At 49.4% G+C, this 20,680-nt stretch overlaps 2 protein-coding genes across 6 annotated transcripts in view; one reads left to right on the top strand and one right to left on the bottom strand.

The window, feature by feature from the left end:
- Positions 1 to 20,680, bottom strand: part of LOC141164857 (uncharacterized) — a 235,785-nt gene that overhangs the window by 42,760 nt on the left and 172,345 nt on the right. The window contains exon 1 of one of the 4 annotated variants that reach the window (XM_073650490.1): positions 14,603 to 15,490. The exons of 2 other annotated variants lie outside the window; for them this stretch is intronic. In XM_073650490.1, the coding sequence (XP_073506591.1) occupies positions 14,603 to 15,426 (824 nt within the window). In that variant the 5' untranslated portion in view covers positions 15,427 to 15,490. Of the gene's footprint in view, positions 1 to 14,602; positions 15,491 to 20,680 lie in introns of those variants that run through there. One more of the 4 variants, XM_073650489.1, reaches the window with a different exon arrangement.
- TBXAS1 (thromboxane A synthase 1) overlaps positions 1 to 20,680 on the top strand; it is an 86,913-nt gene that overhangs the window by 38,725 nt on the left and 27,508 nt on the right. Inside the window, exon 1 of one of the 2 annotated variants that reach the window (XM_073650487.1) lies at positions 4,124 to 4,256. The exons of the other annotated variant lie outside the window; for it this stretch is intronic. The gene's annotated coding sequence lies outside the window, so the exon portion shown is untranslated. Of the gene's footprint in view, positions 1 to 4,123; positions 4,257 to 20,680 lie in introns of those variants that run through there. 2 annotated transcript variants of the gene reach the window in all.

Genomic DNA, 20,680 nt, shown 5'->3' with positions numbered 1-20,680 from the left:
GTGTGGTTGTTATAGCTCATAATGGTGGACAGTGTAGCAGTTGAAATTCATAAGGGGTTTCACACTGTTACTTTATATTAATGGACATAATGGTGGCAGATGGAGATTAAAGGGATGAGAATGAATGTAAGATGTCCCCTATAAGGTACCTGGATGTAGATGTTTATTGGTGATACTGCCTATGTCTCATCAGTACTCTGGTTCCTGTACAGTTCACACTCTAATGATTACTGGTAACAACTCCGAGAATTTCCTTACTATTGTTATCAACATACTAGGAGTTATAGGTTCATGCTATACAAATGTATATGGGACTAATCTGACACTTCAGTTGATGAATGTACTAAGATTAGTGATGTATTCATGTACTGATGGTGATTCTGGTGCTGTGTTCATATACTGATTATGGTTCTGGTAATGTATTCGTGATGGCTCTGATGTTAAATTCATATATTGATGGTGGTTCTTGTGCTGTATTCCTCTACTGATTGGGGATCTGCTGCTGTTTTCATGTATTAATGATGGTTCTGGTTCTGTATTTACGTGCTGGTGATAGTGCTGCATTCATGTACTAATTGCAATTCTGGTGATGTATTCATGCACTGATAATGGTTCTAGCAATGTATTCATATACTGATGGTGGTTTTGGTGTTGTGTTCTGTTCTGATGTTGGTTCTGGTTATGCATTCATGTATTGATGATGATTCTATTACTGCATTTATGAAGGTGGTTCTGGTAGTATATTCAGGTACTGATAGTGGTTCTGGTGCTGTAATCCTCCTCGGATTGTGGTTCTGCTGCTGTAACTATTTATTGATGCTGGTTCTAGTCTTGTATTCATTTCTGATGATAGTTCTAATACTGTTTTCATGTACTGATGATAATTCTGGTGATGAATTCATGTACTGATGCTGTTTCTAGTGATATATTCATGCAATGCTAGTGTTTTTGGTGCTGTATTCATGTAGTAATGATGGTTCAAATGCTTTATTAATTTACTGATTGTGGTTCTGGATCAGCATTCATGCACTAAAGCTGCTTCTGGTGCTGTATTCATGTACAGATTCTGGTTCCGGTGCTCTATTCATGTACTAATCATGGTTCAGGCATAGTATTCATAAACTGTTGGCGATCCTGGTGCTCTATTATTTTACCCATGGTAGTTCTGGTGTTGTGTATAATATATATATATATATATATATATATATATATACAGTGGGTACGGAAAGTATTCAGACCCCTTTAAATTTTTCACTCTTTGTTTCATTGCAGCCATTTGGTAAATTCTAAAAAGTTATATTTTTTTCTCATTAAAGGACACTCTGCACCCCATCTTGACTGAAAAAAAAACAGAAATGTGGAAATTTTTGCAAATTTATTAAAAAAGAAAAACTGAAATATCACATGGTGATATGTATTCAGACCCTGTGCTCAGTATTGAGTAGAAGCCCACTTTAGAGCTAGTACAGCCATGAGTCTTCTTGGGAATGATGCAACAAGTTTTTCACATCTGGATTTGGGGATCCTCTGCCATTCTTCCTTGCAGATCCTCTCCAGTTCCGTCAGGTTGGATGGTGAACGTTGGTGGACAGCCATTTTCAGGTCTCTCCAGAGATGCTCAATTGGGTTTAGGTCAGGGCTCTGGCTGGGCCGGTCAAGAATGGTCCCAGAGTTGTTCTGAAGCCACTCCTTTGTTATTTTAGCTGTGTGCTTAGGGTCATTGTCTTGTTGGAAGGTGAACCTTCGGCCAAGTCTGGGGTCCAAAGCACTCTGGAAGAGGTTTGCATCCAGGATATCTCTGTACTTGGCCGCATTCATGTTTCCTTCAATTGCAACCAGTCGTCCTGTCCGTGGAGCTGAAAAAAAAAAACATAGCATGATGCTGCCACCACCATGTTTCACTGTTGGGAGTGTATTGGGCAGGTGATGAGCAGTGCCTGGTTTTCTTCACACTTATTGCTTAGAATTATCACCAAAAAGTTCTATCTTCATCTCATCAGACCAGAGAATCTTATTTCTCATAGTTTGAGAGTCCTTCATGTGTTGTTGAGCGAACTCTATGCAGTCTTTTATATGTCTTGCACTGAGGAGAGGCTTCCGTTGGGCCACTCTACCATAAAGGCCCGACTTGTGGAGGGCTGCAGTGATAGTTGACTTTGTGGAACTTTCTCCCATCTCCCTACTGCATCACTGGAGCTCAGCCACAGTGATCTTGGGGTTCTTCTTTACCTCTCTCACCAAGGCTCTTCTCCCACGATTGCTCAGTTTGGCTCGATAGCCAGGTCAAGGAAGACTTCTCGTGGTCCCAAACTTCTTCCATTTAAGGATTATGGAGGCCACTGTGCTCTTAGGAACCTTGAGTAATGCAGAAATTCTTTTGTAACCTTGGCCAGATCTGTGCTTTGCCACAATTCTGTCTCTGAGCTCCTTGGGCAGTTCCTTTGAGCTCATGATTCTCATTTGGGTTGACATGCACTGTGAGCTGTGAGGTCTTATATAGACAGGTGTGCGCCTTTCCAAATCAAGTCCTATCAGTTTAATTAAACACAGCTGGACTCCAATGATGGATTAGAACCATCTCAAGGAGGATCACAAGGAAATGGACAGCATGTGACTTAGATATGAGGGTCTGAGCAAAGGGGCTGAAGACTTATGACCATGTGATATTTCAGTTTTTCTTTTTTAACAAACTTGCAAAAATTTCTACATTTCTGATTTTTTTCAGTCAAGATGGGGTGCAGAGTGGACTTTAATGAGAAAAAAAATGAACTTTTTAGAATTTACCAAATGGCTGCAATGAAACAAACAGTGAAAAATGTAAAGGGGTCTGAATACTTTCTGTACCCACTGTATATATATATATATATATATATATATATATATATATATATATATATATATATATATATACACACACGCATACTATTGATGGTTCTGGTGCCATATTTATGTATTCTTCTGTCACACACTTCTCTCACAGCTCCGGTATTTTTGGTTACGATACAACTGCCCTGTTGAGACACAGATATAGGCAGTTATGTTTCTTCAGACTGCAGTCCGTCCTAACACATGACTAGGATGGCTTGCCGTTTGAATTATGTGACGAGGCCAATTTATTAAATTCTTGAAGAATCAGTTAGGATCATAAAACCTATGTATTTGGTGGGATTTGTCTGATAGCACAGTGTAGTGACTGTAGTTCTGTATGTGACTAACAGCAGAATAGTGACTGCAGCTCTGGAGGTGGCTGGAGGATAAGACATGATGTAACAGCAGAATAGTGACTGCAGCTCTGGAGGTGACTGGAGGATAAGACATGATGTAACAGCAGAATAGTGACTGCAGCTCTGGAGGTGACTGGAGGATAAGACATGATGTAACAGCAGAATAGTGACTGCAGCTCTGGAGGTGACTGGAGGGTAAGACATGATGTAACAGCAGAATAGTGACTGCAGCTCTGGAGGTGACTGGAGGATAAGACATGATGTAACAGCAGAATAGTGAGTGCAGCTCTGGAGGTGACTGGAGTGTAAGACATGATGTAACAGCAGAATAGTGACTGCAGCGCTGGAGGTGACTGGAGGATAAGACACGATGTAACAGTAGAATAGTGAGTGCAGCTCTGGAGGTGACAAAATATCATTTAATTAAATAACTGAAAAAAAAGAAAATATATTAATATTTTCAATTTTTCACTATTTTTGGATTTCTGATTTGGAATTTTTCCTGTTTATCTGATCTCTTGGCTAAAAATTGGTTTATAAGACGGAGACGTCTCCAGTCTGCTGAGGTTGTTGTTACTGACGGGCGGCCAGATAGAGCCGTGCTGACAGGTGTAGTTCAGCTCCCGGACGCTGATGTGTAGTGACCGCTCCGGTCACCCAGCGCCACCGAGGGGTCATTGGGGTGATGGATGCCGTATACAGCCCTCCGCCATATAGCGCTCGCTGACCGGCACATCCCACCATGAGGGACACGGGAAATAATAATCAACCAATAAAACTTATATTATATATATTACAATATCTGCACAAATGAGAAGGTGAAATCATTGTGCGACCAGAAGAGCGGCCATGATCAACCTCAGAATAATCCTCAGCTGCAAAATAAAATCTCCCAGGTGTGTACAGGATCCGACCGCCCCCTCACGGGACCGCCCCGGAATCTGCCGACAGGAGTAGTGTAGACAGGGACTGCTCAGGTGTCACACCTGGAGAATTAACCCCTGCACTGCGACTGAATGCTGCCCTCGAAAAGTAAGTGAACCATATTCTGTATATATACACTGCACAGCACCACTCCTCCTGTCCTGTATATATACACTGCACAGTACCACTCCCCCTGTCCTGTATATATACACTGCACAGCACCACTCCTCCTGTCCTGTATATATACACTGCACGGTACCACTCCTCCTGTCCTGTATATATACACTGCACAGTGCCACTCCTCCTGTCCTGTATATATACACTGCACAGTACCACTCCTCCTGTATATATACACTGCACAGTACCACTCCTCCTGTATATATACACTGCACAATACCACTCCTCCTGTCCTGTATATATACACTGCACAGTACCACTCCTCCTGTCCTGTATATATACACTGCACGGTACCACTCCTCCTGTCCTGTATATATACACTGCACAGTACCACTCCTCCTGTCCTGTATATATACACTGCACAGTACCACTCCTCCTGTATATATACACTGCACAGTACCACTCCTCCTGTCCTGTATATATACACTGCACAGTACCACTCCTCCTGTCCTGTATATATACACTGCACAGTACCACTCCCCCTGTCCTGTATATATACACTGCACAGTACCACTCCTCCTGTCCTGTATATATACACTGCACAGTACCACTCCTCCTGTCCTGTATATATACACTGCACGGTACCACTCCTCCTGTCCTGTATATATACACTGCACAGTACCACTCCTCCTGTCCTGTATATATACACTGCACAGTACCACTCCTCCTGTCCTGTATATATACACTGCACGGTACCACTCCTCCTGTCCTGTATATATACACTGCACAGTACCACTCCTCCTGTCCTGTATATATACACTGCACAGTACCACTCCTCCTGTATATATACACTGCACAGTACCACTCCTCCTGTCCTGTATATATACACTGCACAGTACCACTCCTCCTGTCCTGTATATATACACTGCACAGTACCACTCCTCCTGTCCTGTATATATACACTGCACAGTACCACTCCTCCTGTCCTGTATATATACACAGCACAGTACCACTCCTCCTGTCCTGTATATATACACTGCACAGTACCACTCCTCCTGTCCTGTATATATACACTGCACGGTACCACTCCTCCTGTCCTGTATATATACACTGCACAGTACCACTCCTCCTGTCCTGTATATATACACTGCACAGTACCACTCCTCCTGTCCTGTATATATACACTGCACAGTACCACTCCTCCTGTCCTGTATATATACACTGCACAGTACCACTCCTCCTGTCCTGTATATATACACTGCACAGTACCACTCCTCCTGTCCTGTATATATACACTGCACAGTACCATTCCTCCTGTCCTGTATATATATACTGCACAGTACCACTCCTCCTGTCCTGTATATATACACTGCACAGTACCACTCCTCCTGTCCTGTATATATACACTGCACAGTACCACTCCTCCTGTCCTGTATATATACACTGCACAGTACCACTCCTCCTGTCCTGTATATATATACTGCACAGTACCACTCCTCCTGTCCTGTATATATACACACTGCACAGTGCCACTCCTCCTGTCCTGTATATATACACTGCACAGTACCACTCCTCCTGTATATATACACTGCACAGTACCACTCCTCCTGTATATATACACTGCACAGTACCACTCCTCCTGTCCTGTATATATACACTGCACAGTACCACTCCTCCTGTCCTGTATATAGACACTGCACAGTTCCACTCCTCCTGTCCTGTATATATACACTGCACAGTACCACTCCTCCTGTATATATACATTGCACAGTACCACTCCTCCTGTCCTGTATATAGACACTGCACAGTTCCACTCCTCCTGTCCTGTATGTATACACTGCACAGTACCACTCCTCCTGTCCTGTATATATACACTGCACAGTACCACTCCTCCTGTCCTGTATATATACACTGCACAGTACCCCTCCTCCTGTCCTGTGTATATATACACTGCACGGTACCACTCCTCCTGTCCTGTATATATACACTGCACAGTACCACTCCCCCTGTCCTGTATATATACACTGCACGGTACCACTCCTCCTGTATATATACACTGCACAGTACCACTCCTCCTGTCCTGTATATATACACTGCACGGTACCACTCCTCCTGTCCTGTATATATACACTGCACAGTACCACTCCTCCTGTCCTGTATATATACACTGCACGGTACCACTCCTCCTGTCCTGTATATATACAGTGCACGGTACCACTCCTCCTGTATATATACACTGCACAGTACCACTCCTCCTGTCCTGTATATATACACTGCACGGTACCACTCCTCCTGTCCTGTATATATACACTGCACGGTACCACTCCTCCTGTCCTGTATATATACACTGCACAGTACCACTCCTCCTGTCCTGTATATATACACTGCACAGTACCGCTCCTCCTGTCCTGTATATATACACTGCACAGTACCCCTCCTCCTGTCCTGTGTATATATACACTGCACGGTACCACTCCTCCTGTCCTGTATATATACACTGCACGGTACCACTCCTCCTGTCCTGTATATATACACTGCACAGTACCACTCCTCCTGTCCTGTATATATACACTGCACAGTACCACTCCTCCTGTCCTGTATTTATACACTGCACAGTACCACTCCTCCTGTCCTGTATATATACACTGCACAGTACCACTCCCCCTGTCCTGTATATATACACTGCACGGTACCACTCCTCCTGTCCTGTATATATACACTGCACAGTACCACTCCTCCTGTATATATACACTGCACAGTACCACTCCTCCTGTCCTGTATATATACACTGCACAGTACCACTCCTCCTGTCCTGTATATATACACTGCACAGTACCACTCCTCTTGTCCTGTATATATACACTGCACAGTACCACTCCTCCTGTATATATACACTGCACAGTACCACTCCTCCTGTCTTGTATATATACACTGCACAGTACCACTTCTCCTGTATATATACACTGCACGGTACCACTCCTCCTGTCCTGTATATATACACTGCACAGTACCACTCCTCCTGTATATATACACTGCACAGTACCACTCCTCCTGTCCTGTATATATACACTGCACAGTACCACTCCTCCTGTCCTGTATATATACACTGCACAGTACCACTCCTCTTGTCCTGTATATATACACTGCACAGTACCACTCCTCCTGTATATATACACTGCACAGTACCACTCCTCCTGTCTTGTATATATACACTGCACAGTACCACTTCTCCTGTATATATACACTGCACAGTACCACTCCTCCTGTATATATACACTGCACAGTACCACTCCTCCTGTATATATACACTGCACAGTACCACTCCTCCTGTATATACAATACATGACAGAACAATAATACATTACAGGACACCGAACATAAGAACAAAACAAGACGACAAATCACAGAAAATAGAAACAAAATAAATCACCGCAGGAATATATATATATATATATACAGGAAATAACTATTATAAAACCTATAAAACCCCCGGCCCAGCTTCATTCATACTATATACAATCCCACACAACACTCACACCGTCCTATATACACATAAAACACCATCCTATATACAAGATTATATACAATAAAACACTAAACCTAATATAACGTATATACAACCGGACACTAACACTAACCTACTGGTCCCACTGCCTGACCTTAGTCACCCCCTTACCGCACCTCATTCACACCACAGAAAAACAAAAATAACAAGATATACAATAGTGACATGAACAATTTTTTTTTTTTTTTTTTTTATATTTTATATTTTTTTTGTAATTTTTAATATATATACATAAAACACAGACCTACACTAACTATCCCGCCACCCCTGATCTAGCTCTGGCCACAAAGTTCAGGATTACTCCGAGCTAGGATCAGGCCCCAAAGTTTTTCCCCAGGCGGGGCCTGGACCAGGCCAGATCAGTCCTCTTATCACCACCGATGAAGAACCCCCCCAAATCCCCCACCCAACCTAACTAAAACCCCCTATTATACATTATATACAATATATACAGAACACAACCTACACACTCACCATCCAAGGCTCAAGTTCGATGCCGGCAAACCTTCTATTCAGGAGACAGAAATACAAAACAAAAATCTAGGGTAGAAAGACATCAGCCCACCACCAGGATATAGGAGTACTACCGGACTAAGGCACCCTGAAGGAAAAGCCCCTCCAGAGACGGGCCGCCCTCCGGGCACCCAGTCTTTCATACTCCAGAGAACGTACCTTCACCAGGTCACCTAGGATGTTCCTACAGACTTCATCTACATGGAGGATTTTACTCTGCGTCGAGACTAAAACTCGTGCGTTCCACGTGAAATACCTCACCACTGCGCTGACTATGAATAAAGTGTCTCGGTCCCTTCTCCCAAGGTCTCCGAACGCTCCATAGGCCCACCCGGCGTAGGACAGAGTAGCCAGCCGCGGCCAACCAATGGAAGCCCCCACCCTGTTGTACACCTCTGTATTAAAGGGACAATGAAGCAGGAAGTGCTCCATGCTTTCCAGCACGTTAGCACAAGCCTCACGGGGGCAATTCCTGTCCTCGGAGCTCCTGTACTTCAAATTGTCCCTCACATACAGCTTACCATGGAAGCAGCGCCAAGTCAAGTCCCAGTACTTCTTGGGGATCCTGCTAGAATTTAACAAACTCAACCCAACCTCCAGATCCCGACTTGGGCAGTCTTTGAGGGCCAATGGACTCTGAAAATGAGAAAGCAAGACCCTCATATCGAGGAGTTTCCTCGGGAGGGACCTCACCTCCCACATTCCCAGACCCCACCGGCGGATCATTTTCAGAACCGGGGTAACATAAGCCGGGAGATGCCCGTGTGGTGTGCGAAGATCCTTCAATCTTCCCCCTGTCTCCCATTCCTGGAAGAAAGGCTGAAACCATCCCTTGCAGGAGAATACCCACGGAGGAGCCCTCTCTTTCCAGAGGTTTGCCACGTTCACCTTCAAGAAAGTGTTCACTAGGAACACCACGGGGTTCACCATATTCAAACCCCCTAGTCTCCTCGTGCGGTAAGTGACCTCCCGCTTGACTAGGTTCAGTCTGTTCCCCCATAACATCTGGAAGAACAGACTGTAGACCCGTGTCCAGAGAGGCTCTGGCAAGACACAGACGCTGCCCAGGTAGATTAGCAAGGGGAGCAGGAAAGCTTTGCACAGGCCAACCCTTTCCCTCAGGGTCAAAGACCAACCCCTCCATTGGTCCACTCTTTGGGCGACACCTTTGATTCTGCCTTCCCAGTTTTTCGTGGGGTAATTACCCTGGCCGAATTCGATGCCCAGGACTTTGGCATGTTCTTGGGGTTCGGGGAGGGTGTCCGGAAGATCAAACCCGGGATCTCCGCCTCCCAGCCAGAGACTCTCACACTTATCCTGGCTGACCTTGGACCCGGATGCCTCCGAGTAGCGCCCCACTTCTGACATCACCGCTGCTGCCTCCTCTTGCGAAGAAACAAAGACGGTGACATCGTCCGCGTAGGCCACCACCCTCAGGATAGTCTCCGGCGCCGCCCCGCCCATCCGCACCCCCGCCAACGGTCTACAATCGATCCTTCTGAGGAAGGGATCGATCGCAAACGCGTAAAGCAAAGGGCTAAGAGGACAGCCCTGACGGACACCGGATCCTACCCCAAAAGGTCGTCCAATCCACCCATTCACCAGAGGGAAAGTCTCAGCCCCTGCATACAAGGTCTTAAGCCAGTCCACAAACCCTCCAGGCAGACCATACCTCAAAAGAGTGGACCAGAGGTACTCGTGGTTAACCCGATCAAAGGCTTTTGCCTGATCCAGGGTCAGCAAGAACCCCTTCCAGAGGCCCGCCCTGCCTTGCTCCACGGCCTCTCGGACACCTAGAACAGCACTAAAAGTGCTACGGCCAGGAACGCAACAGTGCTGAACCTCCGAAAGGAGCCGGGGTGCAAACTTCACCAGCCTGTTGAAAAGTATCTTAGCCAAAATCTTCCTGTCCACATTGAGAAGTGCTATGGGACGCCAGTTCTCAATGCGTGACGGATCCTTACCCTTTGACAAAATGATCAAAGCTGACCTCCTTAATGATCTCGGCAGAGTGCCCGAGGAGAGACACTCGTTAAACACCTGAGTCAAGAGGGGGACCAAAGAGTCCCTAAAGGTCCTAAAGAACTCGGATGTTAAGCCATCCGGACCTGGCGACTTTTTGGGCCTAAGCCCATCGATCGCCAGTCTCACTTCCTCTTCTTTGATCGCTTCTGCCAAATCGCCCAGCGAGAGGTCAGCCCCTGGCTCAGGAACAGATTCAGCCAGGAAAGCCGACATCCCGTCACGATCAAGCTCCCTCCTTCCCAAGAGGTGCGAGTAGTAGGAACTGACAACCTCCAAGATCCCTGATCTGGACCTTCTCAGGGACCCCGTACTGTCCACCAGCCCCGTCACTATCTTACTATTCACTGACATCTTACAGTTTCTGTAAGGGTCGGGCGAGCAGTACTTCCCGTAGTCCCTCTCGAAAACCAAAGATGCGTGCCTATCGTACTGACACCTCTTCAGCAAGGACTTCACTCTGGAGATCTCCTCGCGGCTACCTCCAGTCGAGACAAGATGCTCGAGTTTCCTCCTCAGGCTCTGATACAGGCGATCCCTGTTCAGGCTTCTGAGGTTCGAGAGCTGCCGGAAGAATCTCGCCACCCGATGTTTGAACATCTCCCACCACTCCGACTTAGTGTTACTTAGGCCCAGCAATGGTACCTGGCTCTGAAAGAATTCCTCAAAAGACCGTCTTACAGCTTCTTCCTCAAGGAGTGATGAATTCAGCTTCCAATAGCCTCTTCCCATCCGAGGAGTCTCTGTAACGTTGAGAGAAAACATAATCAAACAGTGATCGGAGAACTCCACCTCCACAACCGACAACGGCGAAGAGACGGCCTCCTCCTTCAAATAAAACCTATCTAGCCTAGACCTGCACTGACTACCTCTAAAAAAGGTGAATCCCGTGTCGCCCGGGTTGTGCCGGATGTGGACATCCACCAGGCGAGCCTCACTCACTATCCTGTTTAACGCGACGCAGTCATAAGCCAGCCGGTCTCCGGAACCTCCTCTATCACAGGATCTCGTGACATTGTTGAAATCCCCTCCGAAGACCACCTGCCGACTCGAAAATAAAAAAGGTTTGATCTTCAAGAAGAGACATTTGCGGTCCCACTTGGACTGGGAACCATAGATGTTAATGAGCCGAAGCTCTTGTCCCCCCATGGAGACATCTAGGATCAAGCATCTCCCCATTTCTAATTCGATCACTCGTCTGCATTCAACCGCTGCGGTCTTAAAAAGGACCGCCACCCCGCTATACGGCTCGGCCGCAAGAGACCAGTAGGAGGGCCCATGCCTCCACTCCCGCCTTGCTTTATGCAAGGTTGATATATCGGTCAACCTGGTCTCCTGCAAAAACAAAATGTCGGCGTCAAGTTGGCCGAGAAAATGAAAGGCCGTGTACCTTGCCGCATCTGACTTTATGCTGCAAACATTAATAGTTGCCAGCGTCAACGGGGTGGGTGCCGCCATCATGATTGATTGAATTAGATAGCCTTTTTCTTCCCACCACTGACAGTCCCAACCTCTTCCTCTGATAATGACGGGTTTTTAGTGCGCTTAAGACAAACAGATTCATCCATTCTCTCCTTACATAGATTCTTGCCCTCGTCTGGTGGTCCTGGGTTAGTCATCCCCCCAGAGGGCTTTGTATTTGCCCCCCGAGAGGAAGACCCAGCCATCTCCTGAGCCCCAACCACCTTGTCCGCAACCTCCGGCACCGGGTCCCCACTTCCCCCCTCCAGAGGAAGGTCCTGGAGAGCCCCGAACCGGTTGGAGAGATCCACCAGAGGGGGGGCGGCTGAACCCTCCAATGGCGCTTGGATCATGGCCAGAGAGTCAGAGGGGTCGCACTCCAAAGAGGCAGCTCGAGACCTGGTCCCCCTCCTACCTCTGTCCGTTTTCCTGTTACCCTTTTTCTTTTTCTGTGACCACTCCCCCTCTCCCTCATCTAGACTGTCACCAGAAGAGGGTTCCTGGGAAGACGTGGCGTCCTCTCGCTCTTCCCTTTCAAGTCTCTTGACTTCCTCGCTCAATTCACTGTCTTTAGGATCCTCAGCTGCAAGTGAAGTACCTGGGTCAGAGTTTAGGGACATTACTCCCTGCCCCCTGTCCCCACGGCGCTTCTCCTGCCGCCTGATGGTGGATGGCGGCAGCTTGCTCCTCACCAGATCCCTGCCTCCCCCGCCCCTACTGGTCCCTTCACCGGCAAGATTAGTCCCGGCTTGCGCCTGTCCCACACTCGCCGCTTTCAGGACCGCATTGGCGAAGGAACGCGGACAGCGACTGAACGGGTGACCGAGGTCACCACACAAGTTACACCTAATCCTGCGACAGGCAGCAGCAAGATGACCGAGGTCCCCACACAGTGCGCATTTCTGGGTGGTACACTGCGCACTGAAGTGTGTGGGGCTACCGCACCTGTGACAGACCTTAGGCTGCCCCCGGTAGAAAATCAAGATCCTATCCCTCCCCAAAAAGGTTGAGGAGGGGATATGGGTAACAGTGTTTCCCGAAACCTTCAATCTCACCATGAAGGTCCAGGCCCCTGACCAGATACCATGGTCATCCAGATTCTTTTCGGGAATATTGGTGACCTCTCCGTATCTACTCACCCAGGTGGTAATGTCCATACAGGAAAGCGACTCGTTACTAGTCAGAACGGTCACTTTCCTGACTGAATCTTGGCGAGTTATTGCCAGGGGAAAGAGACCATGCCATTCGGGGCGACTCCGAGCCAGCTCATGGCGAGACCAGAAAAGCTCAAGGCCCTCCAGTCTCACGAAGCTGACATCGAAGTAGGAGGTCCCGTAGGGATGGATCAAGGCAAAGATGTCATATGCCGCAAAGCCCATCCCCAGCAGGAGCTCAACCACCTTCGACCTATCAGGACAGGCATCCTTGCTTACCCACTGGAGACGGACCACGTTCCTACGGTTACTCCTCTGCCCCGTTGTCGGCAGAGACCAGACAGTCTCTGCCCCTCTATCTCGGAAGGCTGAAAGACCATGTCTCTCTATCCAGAAAGACAGATCAACCTCCCTCCCCTCTACAGTGATGGAGCTCTCCCCTCTCCTCAGGGCGTCCAGGAGCTGCTGTTGCAAGTCACCATCCCCAGGGCCACCAGACGAGGGCGCACTACTACCCCCAGCACTGACAGCTTCTGAATAGCTTTGGGCTGAAGCCCCCGCCAATGCTGGGGGGGCAGCGGGACCAGCACCTACTTCCCCCCCACCAACACCAGTGCTGCTCCCACCATTCACTCCAGTACTATTCACACCATTCGCAGGACCATTACTCCCATCGTTCACTCCACTACTACTCACACCATTCGCAGGACCATTACTCCCACCATTCATTACACCACTACCCCCAACATTTGCTACACCACAACTCCCACCATTCCCACAACTCCCAGCATTCATTCCACCACTACCCCCACCATTTGCTACATCATCATTCACTGCACCACTACCCCCACCATTTGCTGCATCATCATTCACTGTACCACTAATTCCACCATTCCTACTACTCTCATCATTTGCTCCACCATTACTCTCACCATCTGCTCCACCATTACTCTGCACCACTACTTCCATTCCCTTTACTTGTCACCCCATTACCTCTGCTGTTCTCTGCACCTTCCACAGTCACCTCCATTCCTTCCTCCCTTGTGTCTGGTGTCTCTGCACTCACACCTGCTGGGCCGGGGGAGGGGAGCACTCCCAGAGACTCCTTTCCCTGCAGCACCACACCCGTTTCCCTTTGGTTGCTGCTGGCTTTCTGCAGGTAGTCTCCTGGAGCGCCCCGCCCCCCTACTGCAGCATTTTGGTCCTTGTTCTGGCCAGACTGTTTTCTCGGCACCTCTGCCCGCCCTGCACCCACAGACTTTGGGGTCTTAGTGTCCTTTTTGGGCGCTGGGGCACACTGCCCCCCTGTCGCAGCAGTGTGCCCAGTGTTCTTTGCAGATGTGTTTTTCACATCCTTTCCTGCCCCCCCAGCCCCAGTGATAACCGGCTTAGCCGCAGAGGCCAGGGTGGGAAACTCCACAGAACTTCCTATGTCCGGCGCTGTGAGTACCTCCACAGCCTCGCCCCCTGCACTGTTCCCCGCACAGATGGCAGCATCGCCGGACGTCCTCCTCCTCTCCCCACCTTGCCTCTGCCTCGAGCCCACTGCAGAGCCCGTGCCTTTAGGTTTGGTGGGGTTTAAACAGAAGGTGGCAGGCGCAACATCAGTCATTGGTACATACTTGTAACTCACCACCTCCTGTGCGGCTCCTCCGGTCTTCTTCTTCCTCCTCTTCCCTGTCTCCTCCACTGGTTTGTCCTCACCGAAGGAAAACCGCGTCAGGTCCACTGGAGACTCCAGCAGTTGGATCTCCCTCAGCAGTCCTCCTTCCTCCTCCTTCCCCGACACTCCAGCCTCTGCTGTGGGAGTCCTCTGCCCTGCAGGGAGACCACTTGAGCTCCAGCTCTGCCCCTCACTGGCTCCAGCACCTGAGACTCCAGTCACCTCTTCATCCTCCTCCTCCTCTTCACTAAGGACGCCGGCTGGCGGTTCTCCTGAGGTGTTTAACCCCTTCATTTCTGAGAACCGCCGCTGGTTCTTAAACCTCTCCAGGAAGGGACCTGCGCTTTTCTCAATCCCCTCTCGGAGGAGCACTAACCTGACCACCTCGTCTCTGAGGGCTTTAAACCTCTGGGAGGTCGCGGGTCTTTCCTTGTTGGACGCCCGGGTGTTCAGGACCCGGGCCTCCCTCAGCTCCTCTTTCAGCTGGGTTAGTGCTTTGCCGGCGTCCTCGTACTCTCGCAACGTGGCGACCACTCGGGAGGAGAAGGAACTTGTGGACTCGCTGGAGCTCATCTCCCCCCAGGATCTTGCTGGGCTCTTGTTCCTGGGGCCTGGGGTGCCCCGGTCTCCCTCTCTGGGCTGGCGGTGAACAGTCTCGGGGTTGGAGCAGGTGGATGTATTCTTCCTCACCCTTCCCGATCTCCTCACTCCCTCCTGGGCCGGTTGTTGAGGCTCCTTCTCCCCCGCCGGCATAGACCGGGGGATAGGAGGCTGGGAAGCCATGCCGGCCTCCCAGTATGCCTGCCTCTCCCTGGGGAGAAGAGAGGCAGACGACGACCCTCCTCCTGGAAGTGCTTGAGCTCAGGAGGCAGGTGCTACTCTCAGCGCCACTCCTCCTGTCCTGTGTGTATACACTGCACAGTACCACTCCTCCTGTCCTGTATATATACACTGCACAGCACCACTGCTCCTGTCCTGTATATATACACTGCACAGTACCACTCCTCCTGTCCTGTGTGTATACACTGCACAGTACTCCTCCTGTCCTGTATATATACACTGCACAGTACCACTCCTCCTGTCCTGTATATATACACTGCACAGTATCACTCCTCCTGTATATATACACTGCACAGTACCACTCCTCCTGTATATATACACTGCACAGTACCACTCCCCCTGTCCTGTATATATACACTGCACGGTACCACTCCTCCTGTCCTGTATATACACACTGCACGGTACCACTCCTCCTGTTCTGTATATATACACTGCATGGTACCACTCCTCCTGTCCTGTATATATACACTGCACAGTACCACTCCTCCTGTCCTGTATATATACACTGCACAGTACCACTCCTCCTGTATATATACACTGCACAGTACCACTCCCCCTGTCCTGTATATATACACTGCACAGTACCACTCCTCCTGTATATATATACTGCACAGTACCACTCCTCCTGTCCTGTATATATACACTGCACGGTACCACTCCTCCTGTCCTGTATATATACACTGCACAGTACCACTCCTCCTGTATATATACACTGCACGGTACCACTCCTCCTGTCCTGTATATATACACTGCACGGTACCACTCCTCCTGTCCTGTATATATACACTGCACAGTACCCCTCCTCCTGTCCTGTATATATACACTGCACAATACCACTCCTCCTGTCCTGTATATATACACTGCACAGTACCACTCCTCCTGTCCTGTATATATATACTGCACAGTACCACTCCCCCTGTCCTGTATATATACACTGCACAGTGCCACTCCTCCTGTATATATACACTACACAGTACCACTCCTCCTGTATATATACACTGCACAGTACCACTCCTCCTCTCCTGTATATATACACTGCGCAGTACCACTCCTCCTGTCTTGTATATATATACTGCACAGTACCACTCCCCCTGTCCTGTATATATACACTGCACAGTGCCACTCCTCCTGTATATATACACTACACAGTACCACTCCTCCTGTATATATACACTGCACAGTACCACTCCTCCTCTCCTGTATATATACACTGCGCAGTACCACTCCTCCTGTCCTGTATATATACACTGCACAGTACCACTTCTCCTGTCCTGTATATATACACTGCACAGTACCACTCCTCCTGTCCTGTATATATGCACTGCACAGTACCACTCCTCCTGTCCTGTATATATACACTGCACAGTACCACTTCTCCTGTCCTGTATATATACACTGCACAGTACCACTCCTCCTGTCCAGTATATATACACTGCACAGTACCACTCCTCCTGTCCTGTATATATACACTGCACAGTACCACTCCTCCTGTCCTGTATATATACACTGCACAGTACCACTTCTCCTGTCCTGTATATATACACTGCACAGCACCACTCCTCCTGTCCTGTATATATACACTGCACAGTACCACTCCTCCTGTCCTGTATATATACACTGCACAGTACCACTCCTCCTGTCCTGTATATATACACTGCACGGTACCACTCCTCCTGTATATATACACTGCACAGTACCACTCCTCCTGTCCTGTATATATACACTGCACGGTACCCCTCCTCCTGTCCTGTATATATACTCTGCACAGTACCACTCCTCCTGTCCTGTATATATACACTGCACGGTACCACTCCTCCTGTCCTGTATATATACACTGCACAGTACCACTCCTCCTGTCCTGTATATATACACTGCACAGTACCACTCCTCCTGTCCTGTATATATACACTGCACAGTACCACTCCTCCTGTCCTGTATATATACACTGCTCAGTACCACTCCTCCTGTATATATTCACTGCACAGTACCACTCCTCCAGTCCTGTATATATACACTGCACAGTACCACTCCTCCTGTCCTGTATATATACACTGCACAGTACCACTCCTCCTGTCCTGTATATATACACTGCACAGTACCACTCCTACTGTATATATACACTGCACAGTACCACTCCTCCTGTCCTGTATATACACTGCACAGTACCACTCCTCCTGTATATATACACTGCACAGTACCACTCCTCCTCTCCTGTATATACACACCGCACAGTACCACTCCTCCTGTATATACACACTGCACAGTACCACTCCTCCTGTCCTGTATATATACACTGCACAGTACCACTCCTCCTGTCCTGTATATATACACTGCACAGTACTCCTCCTACTGTATATATACACTGCACAGTACCACTCCTCCTGTCCTGTATATATACACTGCACAGTACCACTCCTCCTGTATATATACACTGCACAGTACCACTCCTCCTCTCTTGTATATACACACCGCACAGTACCACTCCTCCTGTATATACACACCGCACAGTACCACTCCTCCTGTATATACACACCGCACAGTACCACTCCTCCTGTATATATACACTGCACAGTACCACTCTTCCTGTATATACACACCGCACAGTACCACTCCTCCTGTCCTGTATATATACACTGCACAGTACCACTCCTCCTGTCCTGTATATATACACTGCACAGTACCACTCCTCCTGTCCTTTATATATACACTGCACAGTACCGCCCCTCCTGTCCTGTATATATACACTGCACAGTACCACTCCTCCTGTCCTGTATATATACACTGCACAGTACCCCTCCTACTGTATATATACACTGCACAGTACCACTCCTCCTGTCCTGTATATATACACTGCACAGTACCACTCCTCCTGTATATATACACTGCACAGTACCACTCCTCCTCTCTTGTATATACACACCGCACAGTACCACTCCTCCTGTATATACACACCGCACAGTACCACTCCTCCTGTATATACACACCGCACAGTACCACTCCTCCTGTATATATACACTGCACAGTACCACTCTTCCTGTATATACACACCGCACAGTACCACTCCTCCTGTCCTGTATATATACACTGCACAGTACCACTCCTCCTGTCCTGTATATATACACTGCACAGTACCACTCCTCCTGTCCTGTATATATACACTGCACAGTACCGCCCCTCCTGTCCTGTATATATACACTGCACAGTACCACTCCTCCTGTCCTGTATATATACACTGCACAGTACCACTCCTCCTGTCCTGTATATATATACACTGCACAGTACCACTTCTCCTGTCCTGTATATATACACTGCACAGTACCACTCCTCCTGTATATATACACTGCACAGCACCACTCCTCCTGTCCTGTATATATACACTGCACAGTACCGCTCCTCCTGTACTGTATATATACACTGCACAGTACCACTCCTCCTGTCCTGTATATATACACTGCACAATACCACTCCTCCTGTACTGTATATATACACTGCACAGTACCACTCCTCCTGTCCTGCATACACTGCACAGTACCACTCCTCCTGTCCTGCATACACTGCACGGTCCCACTTCTCCTGCCCTGTATACCGGGTGCACGGTGCCACTTCTCCTGCCCTGTATACCGGGTGCGCGGTGCCACTCCTCCTGCCCTGTATACCGGGTGCACGGTGCCACTTCTCCTGCCCTGTATACCGGGTGAGCGGTACCACTTCTCCTGCCCTGTATACCGGGTGCACGGTGCCACTTCTCCTGCCCTGTATACCGGGTGCGCGGTCCCACTTCTCCTGCCCTGTATACCGGGTGCACGGTGCCACTTCTCCTGCCCTGTATACCGGGTGCACGGTGCCACTTCTCCTGCCCTGTATACCGGGTGCACGGTACCACTTCTCCTGCCCTGTATACCGGGTGCACGGTGCCACTTCTCCTGCCCTGTATACCGGGTGCGCGGTCCCACTTCTCCTGCCCTGTATACCGGGTGCACGGTGCCACTTCTCCTGCCCTGTATACCGGGTGCACGGTGCCACTTCTCCTGCCCTGTATACCGGGTGCGCGGTACCACTTCTCCTGCCCTGTATACCGGGTGCACGGTGCCACTTCTCCTGCCCTGTATACCGGGTGCGCTGTGCCACTTCTCCTGCCCTGTATACCGGGTGCGCGGTCCCACTTCTCCTGCCCTGTATACCGGGTGCACGGTGCCACTTCTCCTGCCCTGTATACCGGGTGCACGGTGCCACTTCTCCTGCCCTGTATACCGGGTGCGCGGTACCACTTCTCCTGCCCTGTATACCGGGTGCACGGTGCCACTTCTCCTGCCCTGTATACCGGGTGCGCTGTGCCACTTCTCCTGCCCTGTATACCGGGTGCGCGGTCCCACTTCTCCTGCCCTGTATACCGGGTGCACGGTGCCACTTCTCCTGCCCTGTATACCGGGTGCACGGTGCCACTTCTCCTGCCCTGTATACCGGGTGCGCGGTACCACTTCTCCTGCCCTGTATACCGGGTGCACGGTGCCACTTCTCCTGCCCTGTATACCGGGTGCGCTGTGCCACTTCTCCTGCCCTGTATACCGGGTGCGCGGTCCCACTTCTCCTGCCCTGTATACCGGGTGCGCGGTGCCACTTCTCCTGCCCTGTATACCGGGTGCGCGGTACCACTTCTCCTGCCCTGTATACCGGGTGCACGGTGCCACTTCTCCTGCCCTGTATACCGGGTGCGCTGTGCCACTTCTCCTGCCCTGTATACCGGGTGCGCGGTCCCACTTCTCCTGCCCTGTATACCGGGTGTGTGGTGCCACTTCTCCTGCCCTGTATACCGGGTGCACAGTACCACTTCTCCTGCCCTGTATACCGGGTGCACAGTACCACTTCTCCTGCCCTGTATACCGGGTGCACAGTACCACTTCTCCTGCCCTGTATACCGGGTGCACAGTACCACTTCTCCTGCCCTGTATACCGGGTGCACAGTACCACTTCTCCTGCCCTGTATACCGGGTGCACAGTACCACTTCTCCTGCCCTGTATACCGGGTGCGCGGTGCCACTTCTCCTGCCCTGTATACCGGGTGCGCGGTGCCACTTCTCCTGCCCTGTATACCGGGTGCGCGGTACCACTTCTCCTGCCCTGTATACCGGGTGCACGGTGCCACTTCTCCTGCCCTGTATACCGGGTGCGCGGTCCCACTTCTCCTGCCCTGTATACC

The sequence above is a fragment of the Phyllobates terribilis genome, unplaced genomic scaffold (genome assembly GCF_046119375.1).
Source record: "Phyllobates terribilis strain yellow unplaced genomic scaffold, ASM4611937v1 Scaffold_10__3_contigs__length_209671492, whole genome shotgun sequence".
NCBI lineage: Eukaryota > Metazoa > Chordata > Amphibia > Anura > Dendrobatidae > Phyllobates > Phyllobates terribilis.
The sequence above is the reverse complement of the archived record's forward strand: the minus strand, read 5'-3'. Positions and strand labels throughout refer to the sequence as shown.